The 17,597-nt window shown below is 46.2% G+C and overlaps 1 protein-coding gene across 4 annotated transcripts in view; it reads left to right on the top strand.

The window, feature by feature from the left end:
- Positions 1-17,597, top strand: part of FBXO4 (F-box protein 4) — a 61,963-nt gene that overhangs the window by 26,103 nt on the left and 18,263 nt on the right. For all 4 annotated transcript variants that reach the window (XM_077283500.1, XM_077283501.1, XM_077283502.1 and 1 more), the window contains exons 2-5: positions 1,294-1,529; positions 2,393-2,613; positions 3,390-3,465; positions 6,086-6,261. In XM_077283500.1, coding sequence (XP_077139615.1) covers positions 1,294-1,529; positions 2,393-2,613; positions 3,390-3,465; positions 6,086-6,261 — 709 coding nt within the window. The remainder of the gene's footprint in view (positions 1-1,293; positions 1,530-2,392; positions 2,614-3,389; positions 3,466-6,085; positions 6,262-17,597) is intronic.

Genomic DNA, 17,597 nt, shown 5'->3' with positions numbered 1-17,597 from the left:
ACGTGTGCACATGGCCTTACAGTTAGAGCAGTCAGACTGTGGGATGCCGACCACAAGAGGTAGTAATGGTTTAGTTACTATTTAGTTTTTTTATAAGATGTCTTTATGACAGCTTTTCAAAAAGGACTGGATGATGTCCTCTACGCATAATATTCTGTGTGTCACACACGTGGATCGTGGACCCACTGTGCCACAATCTGAGCTTACCCAGGAGGGGCATGGCTAAGCGGCTGCCCAGGGTTCGCTAGGTCTCTTGATGGCGGAGTTAGGCTTTAGCTGCAGGTAGCAGCCAGGTACCACTCCTGGGCAGTCCCGGGCACTGCAGACGCTGACCCCAGGGTTCACGATTGCAGGTACGGACTCTTGAGTCACTGGCAGAACAGAATGCAGATGCTGGTTCTTGTTCAGACGGTGCGGATTCTGGAGCACAAGACAGGACGGCTCTGGCACTGGTTCAGGTACCAGCGAAGCAGCTTCAGGTTCAGATACCGGTGGAGCGGCTTCAGGTTCAGATACCGGCGAAGCAGCTTCAGGTTCAGATACCAGTGAAGCGGCTTCAGGTTCAGATACCGCTGGAGCGGCTTCAGGTTCAGATACCACCGGAGTGGCTTTAGGTTCAGATGCCGCTGGAGCGGCTTCAGGTTCAGATACCGGTGGAGCGGGTTCAGATACAGCCGGAGTGGTTTTGAGCTTTCTTACCACCGAAGTGGTTAAACTTGATGGACCTAGGTTTTTTTCAACCTACGGAACTAACTATGTAATTTATCCCAACCGCAAGCAGCCAGACCACCTTTAAAGGGGTTGTCCGGTAAAATCAATATACCAATCTATGGGATAGGCGATCACTGATGATCGCTGGGGGTCTGACCTCTAGGACCTGCATTATTGGACATCCTGTGGATTCTCTGGACAACCCGTTTAATCTACTTATCAACACCGACTCTGCCTGATTTCGTGATGTCACCTTTAGGCACATGTGTCTCATAACGTCAATTCTCAGAAAACTCCAAAAATATTTGTTCAACTTGTCTGCGATTATTTTACAGCTGGGATTTTTTTTTAATATAAACAGTAAAAAGTTTAGATTTCTTTCTCATGCAGGTCGGTGAATAATCAACTGGGTTGTCTGCCGATAAGAGTTATAAAAATCTCAATGTATCTGCCTCATGTGAACATGACCAAATACCCAGCCCAAGCATGTGCTGGTGGAGGACTCTTTATTGGAGTGCCCTTGCCACATGGATCCGCACTCTTTTTCCTAAAGAACCTCTGTTTTTTCTGTGCTCTCTTTAGGTTGACATGCAGTTGTACATCCTGACGTTTCTCTCTCCACAAGATTTGTGCAACCTTGGAATGACTAATCGATACTGGCAGTCGATGGTACAAGACCGTCTCCTGTGGAAGTACTTTCTACTGCGCGATCATCCAACCTGGTCCTCCATTGATGGTCACAGCTTGCCCAACTTGGATGATCTAAACTCCTGCTTATGTGAATCTCCGGATGGGAAGGAGTGTAATTATATGTCCATGTGAGTGCAGGGATGACCAACCTTCTGGGTGCAAAGTGGCCAAATACTGGGTGGTAAGACGCCAACCTCTGCATGAAATTGGTGGCACAAGAAGCTACAGAGGAGAAAGAGGCTCCTTAGACTTCTGGGTGCTGAATTTTTACTTCATAAAACCCAGAGCTGCGACGCTGCCGCTCACCCTGTCCTTGCTGTTCTCTGCTTCTTGTTCCTGTACTTAAATCCAAGGAAAGAGCTAGAGATGCCCTCTCATTAGAATTAGTGCAGATCGATTTGAAGGACCAGATCCATTGGCCATGACTGAGATCTGTATCCGAATGGTGTGAGCTGTGAGAAATGACTGCTACCTCCTGACATCTACAGCTCTTCTTTTGACTAGCCGACCTGACACAATGTCGTCATTGTGGGTTTACGCTTATGTGATGGCTCGTCAGGCCAGCTAATCCAAAGAAGAGCCGAGTCAAGAAACAGTTCTCAGGGCTCCCGTCCAATGACCACAGATTACGGATGGGGTCGTTGGATCAGGTTCTGCGAATATATTCACACCATTCCACTGATCATCAAATCTGTGACCCCCCCCCTTCAGCCACTGATTAGCTGAGTGACCATTTCTGGACCAAGAAGCAGAAGACCAGGAAGTCCAGGTGTCCTCTGGGGTTTTGGTGAGAGTATTGATTCTTTAAGCTAGTTTGTAATTATCGATAACTGTATCACCAGGTATACCGCCAAACCAATTCTTGGATACATAAGCCATAAATAAATAGCGTTCATATGGTTTCATTTAAAATATTACTTTGTGGGTGTTTTTTTTTTTTTTAATTTTGCACAGTTCACACTTATATGACTGACGTTTTTTATGGTTGTAGCTACTTGCAGAGCAGCCCAAAAACTAGACGATCCATGCGAACCAAGAATCCCATTTACGGAGCGGTGACCTCATTCCTGCAGTCTCTTGTCATGCAGGGAGAGCCCCGCTTCGCCATGTTTGGTCCTGGTCTTGAACAGCTGGATGATTCTTTGGTCACACGGATGATGACCTCTCCGGATCTTCTACCAGTTGTCAGCATTCTGCAGAGACAAATCAACGGTAAGGCAAAAGGGGTCCGGGTCTACAATGACGGGTGAAGCTTCCCATACGCATTAGACTAATGACTAAACCCATGGTTTGGCAGACAGTCTAATATATATGGAGGCCTCGGAGTATTTATTGTTGCGGGAGTTATGTCAAATTTCAGACTGTTGATTGCTTTGTTCTCCAAGAGATAATGTCTGGTGGTGGCTCTTTCATAGAAAAACAAGAGCTCTTTGTTGAGTGAGTTCTCCTGTGTATGAGAGAAATAGTTTCCGGCTGGACAATCGGCCAAAGTATCGTTCGTCCGACAGCCATTGAATGTGTGTGGGAGAAAGGGCCGAGATGGCCGCCTGGCAAATGATCGGCCAAAACATCGTTCAACTTACAGCCATTTAATGTGTATGGGAGAAAGGGCCGAGATGGCAGCCGGCTGGACAATTGGCTAAAGCATCATTCGACTGACAGCCATTCAATGCATATGAGAGAAAGGGCCGAGATGGCAGCCGGCCAGACAATTGGCCAAAGCATCGTTCGTCTGTCAGCCATTCAATGTGTATGGGAGAAAGGGCCAAGATGGCAGGCGGCCGGACAATTGGCAAAGCATTGTTCGTTTGACAGCCATTCAATGTGTATGGGAGAAAGGGCCAAGATGGCCGCCGGCCGGACAATTGGCCAAGTATTGTTCTTCCAACAGCCATTCCATGTGTATAGGGGGCTTTGCTCTCATAGATTGTGGTGGCATCTTGCTGATGATCCAATAATGCTTCGTGTCTTCTGCTCTTTCTGCACAGGTGTTGGTTCTGGTGTCACGTTCCAGCTGAATGGCGAACACAAATTTAATATTTTAACCCTTTATTCTACGACACGGTAAATGCACAACACTTCTTTTATTAGTTAATGCTTTCGTGTTACGACAGGCAGCCACGTACATATACAATTTTTATTTCAGTCCCATGGAGATTGAATGGAACCAGTGCAGCGCGTCACTTTTAATGTTTAAAGTATACCTGTTTTTGAAAAAAGTTCTGACCTGTTATAGTGAATTTCCAGATATTTTGATACGTGGGATTTCCCCGCCCTGAGACCCCACTGATCGCTGACAGAAGTTTCCAGCTGAGCTCAGGGCTCATAAGGCCGTAATCTGCTCTGCGGAGCTGCTCTTGACGATGTAGGGTTACCATTATTTGGAGGGACTTTTCTGTGAGTCTACACACAGCTGAAAGGGCACAAAAAGGAGCTGAGAACTTTTGCCTTTTTGTTTCAGTAATTAGAGGGGTCTCAACATTCAGACCCTCATCAATCTAAGTTCTGACATTTGACAACAAGAAGAAAGTTAGGCCACTTTCACATTTCCGTCTTTCCTCTGCCGTCGCAATACGTCGATTTTTGAAAATGCAGGATCCTGCATTTTCCCATAGACTTGTATTAGCGACGTATCACGACGAATGGACGCACGTTTCGCCCGTCGGGCACTGGATCCTGCGAAATGAAGAGGGCGGAGAGAAGGTGGGACATGGGAGTAAGGATTAGAGGAAGGATCGCAAGCGCTGGTACCAGTCAAGGGAAGGAGGGAGAAAGATGAGCTGAGAATAAAGAAGGCCCATATGGGACCACCAAGATGTAAAGGTGATTATATATAAACCTGTCTCCCCAACAAATAGGTGGGAGGTCGGAGCCATATGGAAATAAGAAATGTTATGTCTTCCAGAAAATGAAATAATAAATAATTTGACTGGTACCAGCGCTTGCGATCCTTCCTCTAGTCCTTACTGCCATGTCCGGCCTTCTCTCCGCCCTCTCTTCCGTCCATACCCACGCGGTTTTGTATTGAATCGTTCATGGGCTATACCCTATTTACTCAGTGACCTTAGGAACACAGGACTCTGGACTATGACTTTGTTATCAGCAACAACTCCGGTTTATTTTGGGGGTTTGTTATCTCCCCTAGAGGATATTTATCCAGTGTGCTCTTTTTGTTCCAGTAATCAGGGGTATTATACATCCATGGGCCTATGACATTTAGGTTGTCCGCCTGGACCAAATATGGACACTATTTAGGGTCGGTATTTTGGTGCATTGAATTGTACATTCATTATTGTTTGTGATATTTACTCTCTAATCACAGTGGGCTCATGTTTTGACTCAAGCCTATGAGTGGGGGTGTGACTTTTGTATTGTATTTTTTACATGTTTTTATGTTTCTTGTGATGTGACAATAAAGGGTTTTTGATACTTTTATATATGATGTGGTTGTGCATACCCCAATTAGTCTAACTTTCTTCTTGTTGTCAAGTATTGCTTGATATAGGCTAGGTAGTGCACCCCTCTTTCTTATTATTGTTTCTACACCAACGAGTAGTGCACCCCTTTCCAGTGATTAAGTCTATTTTCCGACATGTCACTATGACTTGTTTTCTGCAATCATAGTCCTATTTCAATTACCTAAAATAAGAATTCAAAGAAATGGTATTTATTTCTGTGGGGAAATTAAGTGACTCTGATGATGTAGGGGTAGAAACCCTGATTCCAGTGCTATGTCACTTACTGGGCTGCTTGCTGCAATTTTGATAAAATCACTGTTTTATCTGCTGTAGATCTAGCAGAGGACAGAATGCTGAGCTGTGCATTACCCCGCCCACACCACTGATTGGCAGCTCACACAGAAATCTGCCAATCAGGAGTGTGGGCGGGCTTATACAGAGCTCAGCATTCAGAGAACTGCTAGATCTGCAGCAGAGAAAGCAGTGATTTTATCAAAACTACAGCAAGCAGCCCAGTAAATAATACATATCTGCAATCAGGGTCTCTGCCCCTACATCATGCTGCTCCCAATTGGGATAGCAAAAACCTGGTGACAGATAGCCTTTAAGCATCTTGAGTCCTGCTCTCAGGTTGGGACACCCTGGCTTGGGCCAGTTGACATAAAACGGGGTTGTTTTTCAAAGTTGTTCAAGTTCCCCAAGGAAACAATAAGTAAAGTAAATAATTATAGCTTTTAAAAAAAAAAATTTTTATAAAAATTCAGATGACCCTTTTTTCCAATTTAAGAAATAAAAAATTTACATATTTCCTATTGTCACATCCGTAAAAGTCCAATCTGTCAAAATACTAAATTAATGACCCCGTATGATAAACGCTGCTAAGAAAAAAAAAAAGTACAAAACACAAGAACACTTCTCAAAAGGGTGCAAAAACAAACAAACAAACAAAATTCCGTATGTAAACCACGGAAAGAAAAAAACAAATCACAAACGACAAGTTTGGTATCAGAAGTGGTGACATTCTAAACCAGAACTCATCCCAGAAAACTAAAACTAAACTAAAATAGAATTATGGGTAGGGGAGGAAAAACCAAAAGCGTAAAAATGAAATCTGGCCGTGATGGAAAGGGATTAAAGATGGACGTACTCGTCATTTTCTTGGTCAGTGTTATCATCGTGGAGCTTAATATTCTGCTGAATAATCTTTTTTTTAATCTTGTTCTTAGTTCAGAACGGGACAGAGCTCGCACAGAACAGAGTGCGGCCGTCAATAAGATGTTTGTCTCCGAGCGCTCGGTAAACGGAGAACCGGCAGCTGCCTACAGCCTGATCCCGCAAGTGAAGGAAGTGTGCAAAGTTGTGGATGGATTCATCTACGTGGCCAATGCTGAATCGCAAAAAAGTAAGTAACGGTTAACCCTGCAGCTTCCAGGATCCCAGATTATCCGCAAATATAATGGGACTCAACCTTGGAATTTAACGAGAACCTGTCATGTCCCCAAACGCAATTCACCTGCACTTATAAGGTTAATCTGCAGGTGCAGCACCCAGGAGAAAATGAACGTTATTACTCCCGGGAACCTCCGGCTTTCAGTTATAGAGACATGCCCGGAGTGGCTACAGTCACCGCTCAGTACACAGTGGGCAGTGGCTGTTGCAGCGTTTAGATTGGCAGCGCGCTCTACAGCGCATCTATGCAGCACAAGCTATCAATCAAAGTGCTGGGCATGCTTACAGACACCAATCACAATGCTGTGAGTGGTGGCTGTAGCCCTTCCGTAAGCGCCCTCTATGACTGAAAGCCGGCAGCTCCCAGGAGGAATAAAGTTCATTTTCTCGCAGTAGTCGCACTTTCAGTGTAGCAGTCCTCAGTGGCGGAATTACAGTCCGATGGGCCCCGATGCAAAATGTGGGCCTGGGCACCCCCCCTTCATGTTGGTCAGATGTATGGACCCCTGTAGCATTCTAAATCCTATAAGGACATACATGATTACCCAAATCATATGCTAATGTTTCCATTCTTGGGCCCCTTCCAGGTATATATGTCCCCCATCCTGGTATATATGTCTCCCATACTGGTATATAGGCCTCCCATCCTGTTATATATGTCCCCCATCTTGGTATACATGTTCCCCATCCTGAGCCCACCCTTGTATATATGTCCCCCTCTTAGTATACATGTCCCCCATCCTGAGCCCATCTTGGTATATATGTCTCCCATACTGGTATATAGGCCTCCCATCCTGGTATATACGTCTCCCATCCTGGTATATACGTCTCCCATCCTGGTATATGTCCCCCATCCTGGTATATACGTCCCCCATCCTGGTATATACGTCCCCCATCCTGGTATATACGTCCCCCATCCTGGTATATATATCCCCCATCTTGGTATACATGTCCCCCATCCTGGTATATATGTCGCTCATCCTGGTATATAGGTCCTTCATCCTGGTCAGGGCTGCCACTAGAAATTTCGGGGCCCCATACTGGCAACATTTTCGGGGCCCCCTTAAGACTCCGCCCAGGCTCCACCCCAGCCCCGCCTCCAAACCTCGAACTGTCTACAGCACCACCGCTGACTCTTGGAAAAACTACACTTCTCACCAATCACACATTAACATTTCCCATCACCAGATCACACACATAGCCAGCAGATTTTGTTTTGGCCAAAAGGTTTTTTTAATCTGCCACGATGACAAGGTAGACTCTTTTGGCCGGGCCCTACTCTACTCTAACTTATTAAACATTTGTTAAAATATGCAATACAATTTAGGTATATTTTTATTTATTTTTCAATTTTTCAAATGACCAATAATTCCACATACAAGGGACAAATAACACAGCAGCATGACCAGACACCACATTATCACCACATAGTGACCTATAATACTATCTACAAGGAATAAATACTGCCACACCATGTGCAGACCACATATTACCACCACAGTGACCGAACAATATCGCATACAAGGGACAAATACCACAGCAGCATGTACAGACCACATATTACCACCACATGGTGACCAACTACATACAAGGAACAAATACCAACACAACATGACCAGACCACATTACCACCACACGGTGACCGAATAATAGCACGTACAAGGAACAAATGCCACCACACCATGACCAGACCACATATTACCACCACATAGTGACCAAATAATAGCACATACAAGGAACAAATACCGCCACACCATGGCCGGACAACATATTACCACCACATTGTGACTGAATAGTACAATACTGATCATTAATAAAAAAAAAAATACTATCACCATAAGTGCTATTATACATAGGAGATCTGTACTTAGTATGCAGTGTCTGTGTACAGGTAATACAGTGGTCACCGATGCCATTATACACAGGAGCTCTATATATAGTGTCAGTGTACAGGTAATACAGGGATCACCAGTGACATTATACACAGGAGCTCTGTATATAGTGTTTAGTGTACAGATAATATAGTGATCACCAGTGACATTATACACAGGAGCTCTGTATACAGTATACAGTGTATGGTGTCAGTGTACAGGTAATACAGGGATCACTAGTGACATGATACACAGGAGCTCTGTATACAGTATATAGTGTATGGTGTCAGTGTACAGGTAACATACTGACTCACCAGTGATGTCTCTAGCTGAAGTCCTTCATCTTTGCGTTTCTTTTTAATCCAGCGCAGACCGCCATCACTTCTTTCAGCCAGGACTCGTCTCTGCATAAAATAACACAGTTATCTAGAGCACTGCTTCCAGAGCACATTCCCCACTTTTTTCCTTTCTTCTACACTACACATCTGAATACAGACATTCACCCACCATTAATATATACTGTAATTGGTTATTATGCAACCCACCATTCCAAATATAAATTATAATACGCCACTGAGCCCCTTCTAGCTATACATAGCCACTTTCCCCATTTAATATATAAATTAATTAGCACCTGTACTCTTTCCCCCAGTTTATTACCAGTCACTTTATCCTCAACGATCCCACTATGCACCTCTCGCTCTAACCCTAACTCCGATTCATTATAGTTACATGCCCCTTCTGCCTCAATTCATTGTCATGACTTCTCTCTCTCCCACCCTCTATTCATTACACTGGTCAACAGCATTTTTGGTGCCAAAGATATTTCATCGAATTTAGGGTATTTTTGGGGTGCTGATTCTGAATATGTCATCAGTTTTGCCAGATTGGCTCAAGTTTTTGACATTTTTGGTATCTTATTTATAGCACTTGTTGGTAAATGCGACGCATCATCTCATTAATTTCTTTGGATTAGTACTTGAACTGAGCAGTTCTCAATATAGTTTTGTGTTAATTAGTGTTCTAAAAGTTTGTTCATAGCTTGATTTTTGCACTAACTTTATGTTGTTGTCTGTTTTCCAGTGAAAAGCATGAACTCATCAAGAAGAAGTTGTCTTAACGATCCAGACTCATTCTGTTACATTTGTGGTGAATACACACTGCCAAAACATAGAAGAAACATAACAGACTTCGTAAAAAAAGTGTATTTTGCCTATTTTGGGGTTATGCTTGGGGACCAAGACAAGTTTTGGGCACTACACATAGTGTGCAAAGCATGTATCGAATTATTACGAAAATGGAGCAAAGGACAAAGAAAAAGCTTCAAATTTGGTGTTCCAATGGTGTGGAGAGAGCCAAAAAATCATCATGATGACTGTTATTTCTGTGCAGTGCAAGTGCAAGGATTCAATAAGCATAAGAAACGAAAATGGGAGTAACATGGAATCTGCAAGAAGGCCTGTCCCTCATTGTGAAGATGTGCCTGTACCTGTGTTTACCATAAATAACAGTCATCATGATGATTTTTTGGCTCTCTCCACACCATTGGAACACCAAATTTGAAGCTTTTTCTTTGTCCTTTGCTCCATTTTCGTAATAATTCGATACATGCTTTGCACACTATGTGTGGTGCCCAAAACTTGTCTTGGTCCCCAAGCATAACCCCAAAATAGGCAAAATACACTTTTTTTACGAAGTCTGTTATGTTTCTTCTATGTTTTGGCAGTGTGTATTCACCACAAATGTAACAGAATGAGTCTGGATCGTTAAGACAACTTCTTCTTGATGAGTTCATGCTTTTCACTGGAAAACAGACAACAACATAAAGTTAGTGCAAAAATCAAGCTATGAACAAACTTTTAGAACACTAATTAACACAAAACTATATTGAGAACTGCTCAGTTCAAGTACTAATCCAAAGAAATTATTGAGATGATGCGTCGCATTTACCAACAAGTGCTATAAATAAGATACCAAAAATCTCAAAAACTTGAGCCAATCTGGCAAAACTGATAGCATATTCAGAATCAGCACCCCAAAAATACCCCAAATTCATTAAAATATTTTGGACACCAGAAAAAAAATTTTTTGTTGTTGACCTGTGTTATCAACTGCTCTTCCCCACCCTCAAAATTCATTATTTGCTCTCCCTACCTTCAATACACCATTGGCTCTCCCCACCCCCACCTACAATTCAATTGCTCTCCACCGTCCCTCACACTCACTTGATGTGCAGTCCCCATCACCCCCACTTCATCATTTGCAGTCCACCTTACTTCATCATTTAGTCCCCTATCCCCCTTCACTTCATCTGCAGTCCCCCTTACTTTATCATTTGCAGCCACCTATCATTTCATCATGTGCAGTACCCCTTCAAACACACTTCATCATCTGCAGCCCCCTATCATTTCATCATGTGCAGTGCCCCCTCAACCACACTTCATCATCTGCAGCCCCCTATCATTTCATCATGCGCAGTGCCCCCTTAAACACACTTCATCATCTGCAGCCCACTATCATTTCATCATGCGCAGTGCCCCCTCAAGCACACTTCATCATCTGCAGCCCACTATCATTTCATCATGCGCAGTGCCCCCTCAAGCACACTTCATCATCTGCAGACCCCTATCATTTCATCATGCACAGTGCCCCCTCAACCACACTTCATCATCTGCAGCCCCCTATCATTTCATCATGCGCAGTGCCCCCTTAAACACACTTCATCATCTGCAGTCTCACTCCCCCCCACCTCACCCATTTAAAAAAACAAAAATAAAAATGTTTTTTATACTTACCTCAGTCGTTCCGGGGCGTCTAGTGTTTCCAGCAGTGAAGCAGCAGCTAGAATGTATGGGCTGCTGAGAGGACCTGACAGGAGCCCCTACATTCTAGCACATTCACTACTGAGACTGCTAGAATCAGAGGCGTAGCTAGGGTTTCAACTTAGGGGGGGGGGGGGGGCGAAACATCTGAGTGGGCCCCTAACCAGCTAACCCTGATTACAGCTACGGTTGCGCACTCTAGTTGTGAATATAGGGGAACCTCAGAATATGACCCTACTGTTATTGAAAATAAATCTATATACAAAAACGAACATTGACTTTACCGCCATATTGTGACCATATGCAACTTTGATGGTCACAATACTCTGAGTGCCCCTATAACAATGATGCTTAAGTGCCCACTTAACATTTAATAATGTCCCCTAAGTTCCCTCATGTACTGCTCCATTATACACAGTATGGTGAGCTCAAAGCTCCCCTATACACAGTCTAAGGCCCCCACAGCTCCCCTATACACAGTATGATGATTCTATAACTCCCCTATACACCGTATGATGTTCCCACTGCTCCCCTCTACACAGTATGATGTTCCCACTGCTCCCCTCTACACAGTATGATGTCCCACTGCTCCCCTATAGATAATGAGCCCAATGCTCCCCTATACAGTATAATGCTGACAGAACTCCACTATAGAAAGTATAATGCCCCCCAGAGCTCCCCTATATACAGTGTAATGGGCCAACAGCTCCCATATGCACAATATGCCTTCACAGTTTCCTATACCCAGTATGATGGGCCGGCAGCTCCCATCAAACAGTATGATGTCCCTCACAGTTCCCCTGTACACAGTATGATGGGCCCACAGCTTCCTTATACACAGTATGATGGGCCTGCAGCTCCCTTATACACAGTATGATTGGCCCGCAGCTCCCTTATACACAGTATAATGGGCCCGCAGCTCCCTTGCACACAGTATGATGGGCCCACAGCTTCCTTATACACAGTATGATGGGCCCACAGCTTCCTTATACACAGTATGATGGGCCCGCAGCTCCCTTATACACAGTATGATGGGCCCGCAGCTCCCGTATACAGAGTATGATTGGCCCGCAGCTCCCTTATATATAGTATGATGGGCCTGCAGCTCTCATATATACAGTATGATGGGCCCGCAGCTCCCTTATACACAGTGTGATGGGCCCATAGCTCCCTTATACATAGTATGATGGACTCACAGCTCCCGTATACACAGTATGATGGGCCCGCAGCTCCCGTATACATAGTATGATGGGCCCGCAGCTCCCTTATACACAGTATGATGGACCCGCAGCTCCCGTATACACAGTATGATGGACCCGCAGCTCCCATATACACAGTAAGATGGGCCCACAGCTCCCTTATACACAGTATTATGGGCCCGCAGCTCCCGTATACACAGTATGATGGACCCCAGCTCCTTTATACAGAGTATGATGGGCCCGCAGCTCCTGTATACACAGTATGATGGACCCCCAGCTCCCTTATACACAGTATGATGTGCCCACAGCTTCCTTATACACAGTATGATGGGCCCGCAGCTCCCGTATTCACAGTATGATGGATTCACAGCTCCCGTATACACAGTATGATGGGGCCACAGCTTCCTTATACACAGTATGATGGGCCCGCAGCTCCTGTATACACAGTATGATGGGCCTGAAGCTCCCGTATACACAGTATGATGGACTTACAGCTCCCGTATACACAGTATGATGGGCCCGCAGCTCCCGTATACATAGTATGATGGGCCCGCAGCTCCCTTATACACAGTATGATGGACCCGCAGCTCCCGTATACACAGTATGATGGGCCCGCAGCTCCCGTATACACAGTATGATGGACCCCAGCTCCTTTATACAGAGTATGATGGGCCCGCAGCTCCCGTATACACAGTATGATGGACCCCCAGCTCCCTTATACACAGTATGATGTGCCCACAGCTTCCTTATACACAGTATGATGGGCCCGCAGCTCCCGTATTCACAGTATGATGGGCCCACAGCTCCCGTATACACAGTATGATGGGCCCGCAGCTCCTGTATACACAGTATGATGGACTTACAGCTCCCGTATACACAGTATGATGGACCCGCAGCTCCCTTTTACACAGTATGATGTGTGCACAGCTACCTTATACACAGTATGATGGGCCTGAAGCTCCCGTATACACAGTATGATGGACATTTACTCATCCTCCGGCGTATTCAGTATTTTGGGGCACTGCTGCAGTGCCGCTGCTCAAACTTGTGAGCGCAGCTTCTGACAGGCCAGAAGTTAGAAGCTATGTCAAAAGCGCTCAATGACTATGAGGCTATGTGCACGTTGTTGCGTATTTACTGCGGATTTCCTGTGTTTTTTGTGCAGATTTCATCTGCGTTTTACCACCTGCGGAATCCTATACAGGAGCAGGTGTAAAATGCTGCGGAATCTGCAAATATAATTGACATACTGCGGAAAATACAATGCAGCGTTTCCGCACCATGTGCACTGTGGATTTGGTTTTCCATAGGTTTAAATGGTACTGTAAACCAGATGGAAAACTGCTGCAGATCCGCAGCGGCCAATCCGCACTGTGTGCACATAGCCTGAGAGTGAGAACGAGGCTCCCACAGACTTACACTGATTAGTGACCTCTGCGCTGCTCCATGAAACACTGGAGCCTCGGACAGGCCACAAACTGCAGGAGACAGAGCCAAGCAGAGACTTAGGCTACGTTCACATTTGCGTTCGGCGCCGCAGCGTCGGGCGCTGCAGCGTCTCCGCATGCGTCATGCGCCCCTATATTTAACATGGGGGCGCATGGACATGCGTTGCACTTGCGTTTTTTGACGCATGCGTTGCTGTGGTGCATGCGTCAGGGCGCAGAGGATGCAGCAAGTTACAGTTTTTTCTGCGCTCAAAACCATGCAAAAGTGGACGCATGCGTCACAATACGCTGCGTTGTGCGTTGCGTCGCCGACGCTGCGGTGCACAACGCAAATGTGAACGTAGCCTAAAACAGATGAAGACGCCAGAAGGTGAGTATCAGACAGGGGGCAGGGGACGAGGATTTTCAGCACCTGGAAGTGGTGCTGTAAATGTGATGCAGCTCTTGGTTACTGTATGCGGGCTCCTTATACTAACACTCATAAAATACCCAGGTGGTACATATCAAAGGCCCCCTACCCCCATCTCCAGCCTCCCCGTACATATACTATCATAACATAACATTATAATATTCAGCCCCCAGTGACCTGTCCCCCTCCCCCACAATACCCCCATCGTCTCACATCCACCACTCAGTGCCCTGTCCCACCTCACCCACCACAACACCCCCATGGTCTCACATTCACCCCCCAGTGCCCTGTCTCCCCTCCCCCACAATACCCCCATGGGCTCACATTCACCCCCCAGTACCCTGTCCCCCCTCCACTTTCAGCCCCCACAATACCCCAAGGGTCTCATAGTGACATACCTGAATTTAATAAACCTAAAATGTCCCATCCCCAGCACTTACTGATAAAGTTTGCACTGCAGGACCAGGAAGTGTCAGTGAAATGCAGGGTGTGGGCACTAGGACCCAGCGTTCCTGAGCCAATCCCAGCGTGCACAGAGTGAAGAAAAACTGCAGCCAGGAAAAGCTTCATGATCAGGTCAGACGGGCGAAACCATTCACTGCAGGGGGGAGACTGCAGCCATCACTGTGCTAGTAGCCAGCGTGCAGCTTGTCAGACGGGAGCAGACGTTATACTGCTCTGCTCCTATGCGGTGTTCTGAATCTGCCTCGTCACAGAAGTGGCCCTGCCCTGGCTCCCCGTGGGCCCCTTCATGTGACAGGGCCCGGGGCGATGGCCCCCTCTGCCCCCCCCCCCCCCCACGCTACTGGCTAGAATGTATGGGCTGCAGTCAGGACCTGCAGGGAGCCCATACATTCTAGCTACAGCCGAGCAGGAGCTGCGCAGCCGACTAGGTAAGACAGCCGTGCACAGCTCCAAGACGGCTCCCGGGCCCCAGCGATGACATGTGCGCCGCAGTGCACAGTATTTTAGTGCACGATGGGGCCCGATCAGTAGAAGCACAACAGTGGGGCCCCAGATCTGCGGGCCCCTCTGTGTACTGCTGCTGACCGGGCCCCATACAGCAGTAACGGCTGTAATGCCCTGATGGCGGCCCTGATCCTGGTATATAGGTCCCCCATCCTGGTATATAGGTCCCCCATCCTGGTATATAGGTCCCCCATCCTGGTATATATATCCCCATCCTGGTATATATGTCCCCCATCCTGGTGTATGTCGCCCATCCTGGTGTGTATGTCGCCCATCCTGGTGTGTATGTCGCCCATCCTGGTGTGTATGTCGCCCATCCTGGTGTGTATGTCTCCCATCCTGGTATGTATGTCCCCCATCCTGGTATACATGTCTCCCATCTTGGTATACATGTCTCCCATCTTGGTATACATGTCCCCCATCCTGGTATATATGTCCCCCATCCTGGTATATATGTCCCCCATCCTGGTATACACTCACCGGCCACTTTATTAGGTACACCATGCTAGTAACGGGTTGGACCCCCTTTTGCCTTCAGAACTGCCTCAATTCTTCGTGGCATAGATTCAACAAGGTGCTGGAAGCATTCCTCAGAGATTTTGGTCCATATTGACATGATGGCATCACACAGTTGCCGCAGATTTGTCGGCTGCACATCCCAAAGATGCTCCATACAAGGCAGGATGGATCCATGCTTTCATGTTGTTTACGCCAAATTCTGACCCTACCATCCGAATGTCGCAGCAGAAATCGAGACTCATCAGACCAAGCAACGTTTTTCCAATCTTCTACTGTCCAATTTCGATGAGCTTGTACAAATTGTAGCCTCAGTTTCCTGTTCTTAGCTGAAAGGAGTGGTACCCGGTGTGGTCTTCTGCTGCTGTAGCCCATCTGCCTCAAAGTTCGACGCACTGTGCGTTCAGAGATGCTCTTAGGCCTACCTTGGTTGTAACGGGTGGCGATTTGAGTCACTGTTGCCTTTCTATCAGCTCGAACCAGTCTGCCCATTCTCTTCTGACCTCTGGCATCAACAAGGCATTTCCGCCCACAGAACTGCCGCTCACTGGATTTTTTTTCTTTTTCGGACCATTCTCTGTAAACCCTAGAGATGGTTGTGCGTGAAAATCCCAGTAGATCAGCAGTTTCTGAAATACTCAGACCAGCCCTTCTGGCACCAACAACCATGCCACGTTCAAAGGCACTCAAATCACCTTTCTTCCCCATACTGATGCTCGGTTTGAACTGCAGGAGATTGTCTTGACCATGTCTACATGCCTAAATGCACTGAGTTGCCGCCATGTGATTGGCTGATTAGAAATTAAGTGTTAACAAGAAGTTGGACAGGTGTACCTAATAAAGTGGCCGGTGAGTGTATATGTCCCCATCCTGGTATATATGTCCCCATCCTGGTATATATGTCCCCCATCCTGGTATATATGTCCCCCATCCTGGTATATATGTCCCCCATCCTGGTATATATGTCCCCCATCCTGGTATATATGTCCCCCATCCTGGTATATATGTCCCCCATCCTGGTATATATAACCCCCATCTTGGTAGGTATAACCCCCATCTTGGTATATATGTCACCCATCCTGGTATATATATGTCCCCCATCCTGATATATATGTCGCCCATCTTTGTGTATATGTCCCCCATCCTGGTATATATGTCCCCCATCCTGATATATATGTCGCCCATCTTTGTGTATATGTCCCCCATCCTGGTATATATGTTCCCATCCTGGTATATATGTCGCCCATCCTGATATATATGTACCACATCCTGGTATATATGTTCCCCATCCTGGTATATATGTCCCCCATCCTAGTATACATGTTCCCCATCCTAGTATACGTGTTCCCCATCCTGAGCCCACCCTGTATATATGTCCCCCATCTTAGTATACATGTCCCCCATCCTGGGATATACGTCTCCCATCCTGGTATATATGTCCCCCATCCTGGTATATATGTCCCCCATCCTGGTATATATATCCCCCATCCTGGTATATATGTCCCCCATCCTGGTATATATGTCCCCCATCCTGGTATATATGTCCCCCATCCTAGTATACATGTTCCCCATCCTAGTATACATGTTCCCCATCCTGAGCCCACCCTGTATATATGTCCCTCATCTTAGTATACATGTCCCCCATCCTGGGATATACGTCTCCCATCCTGGTATATATGTCCCCCATCCTGGTATATATGTCCCCCATCCTGGTATATATGTCCCCCATCCTGGTATATATGTCCCCCATCCTAGTATACATGTTCCCCATCCTGAGCCCACCCTGTATATATGTCCCCCATCTTAGTATACATGTCCCCCATCCTGGTATATATGTCCCCCATCCTGGTATATATGTCCCCCATCCTGGTATACATGTTCCCCATCCTAGTATACATGTTCCCCATCCTGAGCCCACCCTGTATATATGTCCCCCATCTTAGTATACATGTCCCCCATCCTGGTATATATGTCCCCCATCCTGGTATATATGTCCCCCATCCTGGTATATATGTCCCCCATCCTGGTATATATGTCCCCCATCCTGGTATATAT

The sequence above is a fragment of the Ranitomeya variabilis genome, chromosome 2 (genome assembly GCF_051348905.1).
Source record: "Ranitomeya variabilis isolate aRanVar5 chromosome 2, aRanVar5.hap1, whole genome shotgun sequence".
NCBI lineage: Eukaryota > Metazoa > Chordata > Amphibia > Anura > Dendrobatidae > Ranitomeya > Ranitomeya variabilis.
This window is presented reverse-complemented; position numbering and strand designations above follow the sequence as displayed.